Raw genomic sequence first — 8,778 nt, 5'->3', positions numbered from 1 at the left:
TTGTAGTGGGTTCTGGGCGGCAGCGCTGAGGCCGAGCGAAGGCCAGGGGGCTGGTCTCCGGGCTTAGGGGACCGCTCGCGTGCCCGCAGACCCCGTGGGGAGGGGCGCCGCAGCTGCGGCGCCTTTAAGCTCGGGAGCCGCGGCGCGGCCCCGCCCCCCCGAGGACGCCTGGGCGCGCGGCCGCCTGAGACGCTGTTTAATTGGGGCTGTCAGGCCGCGGAGCGCGCGGAGGGCCGGGCGGGACGGAGGCCGGGAGGCCGGGGCGGCGGGCGAGCAGCTCGGCGGGAGGCGGGCGCCCGGAGACGCGGCTGGGGCCCGCGCGGCCGGGGCGCCGTCCCAGGGCAGGGCTGCCCGGCCCCGGCCCCGGGCCGCCCGCGCTCCCCATGAAAAACCAGCTCCGCGGCCCCCCAGCGCGGGCGCACATGTCGGCCTCGGGGGCGTCGGCGGCTGGGGACACCGGGGCGGGGTCGGAGCCCGGTGCGGGATCTGGATCTGGCGCCGGCACCGGGGCAGACGCGGCGGCGGGCGCAGGGGCCATGCCCTGCAAGAGCGCCGAGTGGCTGCAGGAGGAGCTGGAGGCGCGCGGCGGCGCGTCCCTGCTGCTGCTCGACTGCCGGCCGCACGAGCTCTTCGAGTCGTCACACATCGAGACGGCCATCAACCTGGCCATCCCGGGCCTCATGCTGCGCCGCCTCCGCAAAGGCAACCTGCCCATCCGCTCCATCATCCCCAACCACGCCGACAAGGAGCGTTTCGCTACGCGCTGCAAGGCGGCCACCGTGCTGCTCTACGACGAGGCCACGGCCGAATGGCAGCCAGAGCCCGGCGCTCCCGCCTCGGTGCTTGGCCTTCTCCTGCAAAAGCTGCGCGACGACGGCTGCCAGGCCTACTACCTCCAAGGTAAGGGCGGCAGCGAGACCCAGTCTGGAATTGGGGCTCTCCCGTGGCTCCCGGATGCCCCCGACGGAGGCGGCTTTCACTCCCCGTGCCCGGCCTGTCCAGCCGGCGCCACGTCTCCCCCGCTCGCATCCTCCCCTCCAGGGCTCCCGGCCCAAGCTGTGCGGGTGTAGGCTGGTACAGTGGCCCCCTCTACATCCCTTTCCGGGCATGATCTGAGTGGGCTGAACAAACTTTTCCCCACTTGGGCTTTCCTTTTTTCCCCATTGTTGGGGCCATGGTAGCTCCCAGGTTCCCCTGGAGCCCGGCAAAGGAGGGATGGTCCCCTCCTGGGCACCAGTTCAGCTCCTCCAGCCTGGAATGGGTGTCCCTGGAAGGCCAGAGTTAGGACAGGAGCCTTTAATCACCACCCTCGCCCCTGCCAGGGCAGAGGGAGAGTTTGGGGGACTCTGGGCATCCCCGTGTGGGGCTTGTCACTGGGGAATCACCACCTCTTGGAAGTGCTTGGGGCAGGGCTGTAAGGAGTGTCCCTTGCCCCAGCTCTGGTTTTCCGAGACCCCCAAGTCCTTAGCCGGTCACCCCAGAGGTGGTGGAAGGGGGAGGCAGCCCTGGGAGGCGAGTGACTGCAGCCGGTGTTTCCAATTAACATTCCAAAATGGCCTCTTGCTGGCAGCGGGGCGGGCAGACGGGAGGGGAGAGGAGGCCTGCGGCACCCTCGGGCGCAGGGCCCATGCTTAGCTGCAGCACGCTCCCCATTTCTTGTCCCTGTAAAGCCCCCAACAGCCTCCCCTTCTGTGGGTCCAAGGCCAGGGTGGGGGTATCTTGGGTTCTAAGGTGGGTTATGGAAAAGGAGCCAGGACACCTTTTATGAACTTGCTCCTGCTGGGGGACAGAACCAGCCGATACCTTCACTACCCTCCCTGGCAGTGGTGGGAAGTGGGAGCAAGCACCAGATTCCCAGTCGAGGGCCCAGGCCCTCTGCCTCGAGCTGACCCAGATGCAGCTCTGGCCTGTGATCTCTTCTGTAAGAGGGTTTGCAAACCCAGAGGTATTGGCCTGAGATGGGGTTGTTTGCTTTCCTTTACTGCTTAGCAATTACCGAGCACCCATGGGTGCCTGATGCAGGGGAGCCATGGAAGAGGCAGGGGCTGGATTCTGTCCTCAAGTGCCCTAAAGTCAGTGGTGTGGCTGGGGCCCTGAAGCCCTATGGGTTAGGGTATGGTGCTCAGGCATGTTACTTTACCACCTGGGGTCTCAGTTTCCCCATCTATAATGTGGGCCACAGGACAGATGAGGAGCAAGCAGGAGAGAGAGGGTCCATGTGTAAATACTCAGCACTGCTTGTGCTGTCCATTGGTGGTGGCGTGGTCCTTGCTGCGAGGAGCCCAGTTTGGGGACACTGGCCAGTGGCACTGTCGGTCTCACGCGGGCCCTGTCCACCCCTACCCCCACCCGGGGCCACAGGTGGTTTCAACAAGTTCCAGACAGAGTACTCGGAGCACTGCGAGACCAACGTGGACAGCTCGTCCTCGCCAAGCGGCTCACCACCCACCTCGGTGCTGGGCTTGGGGGGTCTGCGCATCAGCTCTGACTGCTCGGACGGGGAGTCAGACCGAGAGCTGCCCAGCAGTGCCACCGAGTCAGACGGCAGCCCGGTGCCGTCCAGCCAGCCAGCCTTCCCCGTTCAGATCTTGCCCTACCTCTACCTCGGCTGCGCCAAGGACTCCACCAACCTGGATGTGCTCGGCAAGTACGGCATCAAGTATATCCTCAACGTCACGCCCAACCTGCCCAACGCCTTTGAGCACGGGGGCGAGTTCACCTACAAACAGATCCCCATCTCTGACCACTGGAGCCAGAACCTCTCCCAGTTCTTCCCCGAGGCCATCAGCTTCATTGGTAAGAGCTCCTGTGCTCAGGCAGGGGGGGCAGGCGTGCGTGTCGAGATGTGTGGGGCTCTGGGTGTCGCCCATGCCTGGCTTGGGTACCTCTGTGCCTGTCGAGGCTTGTGTGCAGCCCTGCGTGTGCCAGCCTGTGCCAATGGGTGTACCGGGGCCCACTGTGAGTCACTGAGGCCCTCGGGGCTGGAGCAGGCCCCCGACCTGCGGGCTCTCCACAGCTGCTGGAGCAGCGTGGACTCTGCTGTCCAGACACCTTGGGTTTTCTGGCTGTGCTGTTTGGAGCTCAGCACGCTCAAACGTCCCAGCTCTCAGACCTCCCACGGGTCTCACTTGCCTTGCGTCACACCTCAGCACATGTTTCTTGAGGACGGGCTGTCACGGTGCCTCTTTGGGCTCTACTGTGTACCTGAGGGGGCTGAAGGGTGGTCTGGAGCCAGAGGCCTACCCCAACCTGGCAGCTCTTGGGACGTGCTGACCCAAAGAGCCTCAGGGTGGCTTCAGATGTTCCCGGCAGCCTGTGGGGCTGGCTTGGTGTCCAGGCGGTGAGGGGAGGCAGAGGAAGGCCTCCCCCAGATCAGTGTGTCTGCCATCTGGCTCGGCGCCCTCTGAGCCCCTGCATCCGCAGCCTCGGCTGACTTGGGCTCCTTATCTCTGACCTCCCTGCCCGCTTCCTCCTCGGCCAGCTGGAAGCTATCAGTTGGCAGGTCACCGTCCCTGGCTCGGCCATCCCCAGGATTCAGGAAAGGGATACGGGATGAGGGGGTGAATGTAAGCCCTGGGCTCTCTGAGGCTGGTGACCAGTGTTCTGCCCAGCCTCCGGGCAGCGTTTTCCCGCTGGCGGCTGTGTCCAGTGGAGGGCGTTTTGGTGTCAGCTGGGCCGGGCTAGCTTTAATAACAGGAAGTGGGAGGCTTCCCCGCCTCATCCGCTTACTGGGAACCAAAACTAGGTGCCTGGCTGGGAGGAAGGAAGGAAGCTGGGGCGGGGGAGGGCTTGTGTCAGGGGCTATCCGGAGCTTCCCGGCTCTGCCCCGAGGACGTGCCCAAGAGGGTATGGGTGCCACCTCAGCACTCGTGGTCTCCGCAGCTAGGTGTGGGGTGAAGGGGGTCCCCCACGACTTTCCAGGGCTGAGCCTGATTTGTAGGTGTTTTTATCCCTCTTGAAGGCCCCTTTACATCAGGGGAAGGGGACAGAACAGGGTATAGAGGTGGGGGGAACCTCTATATGTCACTCATCCCTGTGTGACAAGAGAAGGAAGTGAGGCTCAAAGATCCCACAGGACTTGGGGGTAGGGGGGGTGGGGGCGGAGAGGGGATGAAGCACCAGCCTCCCCAAGACCCAGCCACACCCCTTAAAGAGCTAAAAATAAAGCCAGCAGGAAGTGGTTGTACTTGGGATCACCTGGGTTTGGGTTTGGGGACCAGGCTTCCCCATTATCCTGATGGGGCTTTTCTCCACCACCCCCCTTATCCTGCCCCAAATTTCAAGATCCGACAACGTGTTCCACGTGAATTTGTGGCATCTGTCTCTTCCCCTGCTGGTCTTGCCCCAGTCGGTCCCCGAGTCTGGATGAACCACCTACTGCATGTTCAGCCCTGGGAATCCTCACGTGGGATTGGGGAAAGGGAAGTCCTGCCAGGCCCGAGACAGTGCGCGCCCCCGGGGAGCGGTCTGTGAACCTCCGCACCTCCTGCAGGAGTGGGCCTGGCTCCCGGGGCTCAGGCGGGAACCACGTGGGCCCCAGGGCTGCCTCTCGTTCATCTCTGTCCCCAGCACAGCCATGGCACAGCGGTGCAGCCGCCCTCGGGTCTTGGGGGGAGAGCATAGGACTGAGTTGGTCAGTGGCTCAGCCAGCATGTGAGCTCCGAATGCATGTCAGGAGCCCGGCGCCACACTGAGGAGGGTTCGGGGAGAGCTGACGGAACTTGAGTGGCTGTGCTGGGAGGTGTCACTGGCACACAGGCCGGGGAACAGTCTAGGAAGTGTTCCCACTTAAGCTCCACTGGTGAAACCAGGCTTGGCCCTGGTCCCCCATCTATTCAGGAGCAGGACTCAGGCCCCCAGGGACTGGCTGGGCCCAGTCCAGAGCTGAGCGTTGCCCGCTGGCCCCATGTGGAAGGGCCTCCATGACGCCCATGGCCCAAGGAGGCTATCGGGGCACCCCTGGAGCTGCCCCAGGAGGTGGGCTAGCAGGGGTGAGTGCTGCCTGTTAGCAGGAACCCTCGTGTGGCCTTGTCACTGTGTGTGTCTGCCTGTCTCATTGATCAGATAACCTTGGTAGCCATGCTGCAGATGACCCGAGAGGACGCAGGTGACTCTAGCACACAGTTCTAGCAGCAGGAGGACTGGCAGCAGGCACAGGGCTCACGGAGCCCTCCCTTGGCTCAGGTCTCTCTACTGGCCCTGCGAGTAAACAGGTCTGTCCGACAGAGCAGAAACCGAGGTGCAGGCACGTCAGCTGGACTGTGGCAGAGCCCCTCCATGCTCACGCTCTTCACCTTGACCCCAAGTTGCTGTCCCACCCGCCTGGGACTTCACCAAGTCCCTTGAGAGTCTGGTGGCACCAGTCCCTTGCCATGCCTCTCTCTGTGCCCGACCCGCGGGAGCTCCCTGGAGGAGGCACCAGCCTGACCCATGCCCGTGTATTGCAGACGAGGCCCGCTCCAAGAAGTGCGGGGTCCTGGTGCATTGCCTGGCGGGCATCAGCCGCTCGGTGACCGTCACAGTGGCCTACCTGATGCAGAAGATGAACCTGTCGCTCAACGATGCCTACGACTTTGTCAAGAGGAAAAAGTCCAACATCTCACCCAACTTCAACTTTATGGGGCAGCTGCTGGACTTCGAGCGGACGCTGGGGCTGAGCAGCCCGTGTGACAACCACACCCCCAGCGAGCAGCTCTATTTCTCCACACCTACCAACCACAACCTGTTCCCACTCAACACGCTCGAGTCCACGTGAGGCCGGGGGCACTGGGCGATGGGCTAGCCCCTCCCGGGCCCCCACAGGGCCCGCCGGCAGGGCCCAGGCCTGCCGCCTCTGGCCCGAGGAACCCAGACATCACCTGTGCCGAGGTGAGCTCCCCTCAGTGTCCCACAGCCAGGCCTCCACCGGCAGGACTTTCCGGAGGGGCCCGAGGCGATCAGACACATGGCTTTGGGAGTCCCTTGGGGCCTCTCCTTGTCCCAGGACACTCCTTTCTGCTGATGGCTCAGCCAGTTTGGCTGTTTTTTTAAAAGACACATCCACGGACCTGAGTTTACTTTTTACTTTTGGCAGGTAAACCCAAGCTCCCTGGAGCAGAGAGCGTGTTGAAGCTCTGCTTGATTGCTCTTTTCTGTAATGGAAAGTGTTATTTTCAGGCTACATGCAACAGTGGACTGTATAAACCAGTATTTCATCCCTTTCTTGATCCAGTGAGAGAGAGAGAGAGGTGTTATCAGTTTGTTTTTCTTCCTATTTCAAAAAGCAATTCTTGAGTTTTTGTTTCTGTTTTAATGGAAAAGACAAACCCCACGTTGATCTTGACCAAATGCGTTTTGCACATGTGTGAAGCCTCCGTTTCTGCAGCGGCCCTTAAAGGGGTGGTTCGCTGCTCCCAGCAGGGGTCTCCCAGGCCTGCCCGTATCTCCCGCCTCGGCCGAGCCCACCTGGCGCTGCATTTGCCTGTGATGCCCGCTGTGAGTGGTGGGCTGGACGGGTGACCTTTGCCTTCTCTGCCCACCCACTTGTCCTCTGGTAGTCCCTGCAGACCACCCCAGGCAGAAGAGGAGGCCACAGGGGACTGCCAAGCAGTAGCATTAACCCTCTGGGCTCAGCCCTGAGGAGGGCCCCAGGCCCTTTTTATCCACTACTTCTGTCTCTCTCTCTCTCTCTCTGGCTGAGGGAGCAGGCCCAGTGGCTGGGGAAGTTTAGGTGGAGGGCGCAGCCCTGCCTCCCAGGTCTCCTCCTCCACCCTGGCTGTTGCTTGGGTTCCAGCTGCCACTCCCAGCCCCTCAACCCGTGGAAGCCGGCCCTGTGCGCACCTTGCCCATGCCTTGGGTTAAGAAACTCATCCATTTCAGCCCCGGGGGGTGGGGGATGGGGCAGCAAGGGCGGACAGGGAAAGGGGTGTGAGGCCTGTCCATCCCGCCACCCAAGCCCGCTGTCCACAGAGCAGAGCCACGGGTCCGGTATCCTCTGGTTCCGTTCCTTCTCCAAGCTCCATTTTCCCGGGTGGTGGAGCTGCATGGGTCCTAGGGAGGGCCGGGGTCCCTGAGCGAGCCAGCACTCGGCGTGTGAGCGAGGCCACGGAAACCCTGCCCCAATGCATCTTACCTCACAGGGCTGGTTTTCAGGGATTCTTCAAGGCAGCAGGTGAAAATCTTGCCACAGTTGAGAAATTGACAAGAAGCTTCCATGTTGTGTACATGGTTCTCTTTCTCTCTTTTTTACCTTTGAAAAGAAAAACCCAGAAAAACGCATCAGATTTGTGTACATGAGGGTATGCCAACAAGGGTGGCCAGTTTTGCTTTATGATCTTATGAAGGAAAATTTGTGACCCTACATACACACACACACACACACACACATATATATATATATTCCCGAACGGGACTTTGTTTATATTGCAAATAAATATTATTTTTTCTTTAAAATGAGTGGTGTCTGATAAGGGCCAGGGCAATGAGGAGAAGCACTATGGCCATATCCGGGGGCCTGCTGGGCACTTACTGGGACTGGTCAGAGGCACCCAAAGCTGGGAGGAGCAGCTGGGGTGTGGGTCGGCAGGGACACTGGGGCTTTGGCCCCCTGGGTGACAGGAGAGCGAGGTGTGGAGACGTTCCGTGCGCCAAGGTCACACAGCAGAGCCCTGCTTGCCCAGACACACCCAGCACTGCCCGCCCGGACGCTGCCCAGACCGCCCAGCTGCCCCAGGTCCTGACTGGCCCCCGCAGCCCTGGCCCTTCCTCTTGCTGCTCTCGGGGATGGGACATGGGCTGTGCATCTGTCAACCTCACTCTCCCCCACACCATCCCTAGGATGCCTGCAGGACCTGATGCTGGTCAGTGAGTGGGCCAGCCCCACGGGAGCCAGGTCCCTCGGCCCCCCTGAGCCACAGCATCCATTTCTGTACAGTGGGGCCAACACACCCCGATGCCTGGTGTGTTCCCGTTCAGGCATGATGAGCCTTCATTTCCTGGTCTTGACCTGGGCCTCCAGGGGGGCCTGGTCCATGGCTGGCTTCCCCAGGGCAGCTGAGCAGCAGCCCTCTAGACGGGCCCCTCTGGAGGCTTCAGACTCAACCCTGGGGGAAGCAGGGGACACGGAAGGGGCCTGGAGGGATTGGAAGGCCATGGCCTGGGGACCGAGGCCCCCAGTGGGCCCACAGCCCCACATCAGAGACAGGGAACTGGGAGCCCCGCTGCAGGGGCTTCACCTCTGACCGAGTTGGCCCCAGTCGGGAACCTGGGGGTCTGGGTTGCTGACTCCCATCTCCCCATCTCTGCTGCCCCTCCCCCGCCCCGCCCCCCCTGCCCCCGCCCGGCATTATCCCTTCTGCTGTGACCAGCACTGGACTGGCTCCAGGTGGCAGGTAGGTGGGCACAGCGGGAAGAGTGACTGATTCAGCTGCTTCCTTAGGACCCCCCACCTTGGGGCCATCCAGGCTCCCTCCTGTGTCCTGCCCCATCTCGCCATGAGTTACATCCAACAGTCCAGTCTTGGCCTCACTCGCCTATGGTGAAGGCTGCGTGGTTCGAGCCCCAGCTGTGTGGCTGTCAGCCTTCTCATCTTCCTTTCTTTGGCTGCGCTGGGTCTTGGTTTCGGGACTGGAGATCTAGTTCCCTGAAGGGAGGAAACCCGGGGCCCCTGCACTGGGAGCATGAGGTCTTAGCCACCAGACCACCAGGGGGAAGTCCCCAGCCTTCCCATCTTTAGAACTGGGGAACACCAGGTCTGAGGAGTGGGAGGAGGCAGTTCTCAAAGTGTCGGCAAAGGGGTGG

The 8,778-nt window shown here is 62.2% G+C and overlaps 1 protein-coding gene across 1 annotated transcript; it reads left to right on the top strand.

Moving 5' to 3' along the window:
* Nucleotides 1–211: 211 nt before the first annotated feature.
* DUSP7 (dual specificity phosphatase 7) lies at nt 212–7,431 on the top strand. Its single transcript, XM_027522835.1, has 3 exons — nt 212–900; nt 2,362–2,796; nt 5,448–7,431. Exons 1-3 carry the CDS (start codon nt 384–386, stop codon nt 5,753–5,755), a joined length of 1,260 nt encoding a protein of 419 aa, XP_027378636.1. The 5' UTR covers nt 212–383; the 3' UTR covers nt 5,756–7,431.
* Nucleotides 7,432–8,778: the final 1,347 nt, after the last annotated feature.

This window comes from Bos indicus x Bos taurus, chromosome 22 (assembly GCF_003369695.1).
Source record: "Bos indicus x Bos taurus breed Angus x Brahman F1 hybrid chromosome 22, Bos_hybrid_MaternalHap_v2.0, whole genome shotgun sequence".
Lineage (NCBI taxonomy): Eukaryota > Metazoa > Chordata > Mammalia > Artiodactyla > Bovidae > Bos > Bos indicus x Bos taurus.
Note: the sequence above shows the minus strand (reverse complement) of the source record. Positions and strands in the feature narration are given on the sequence as shown.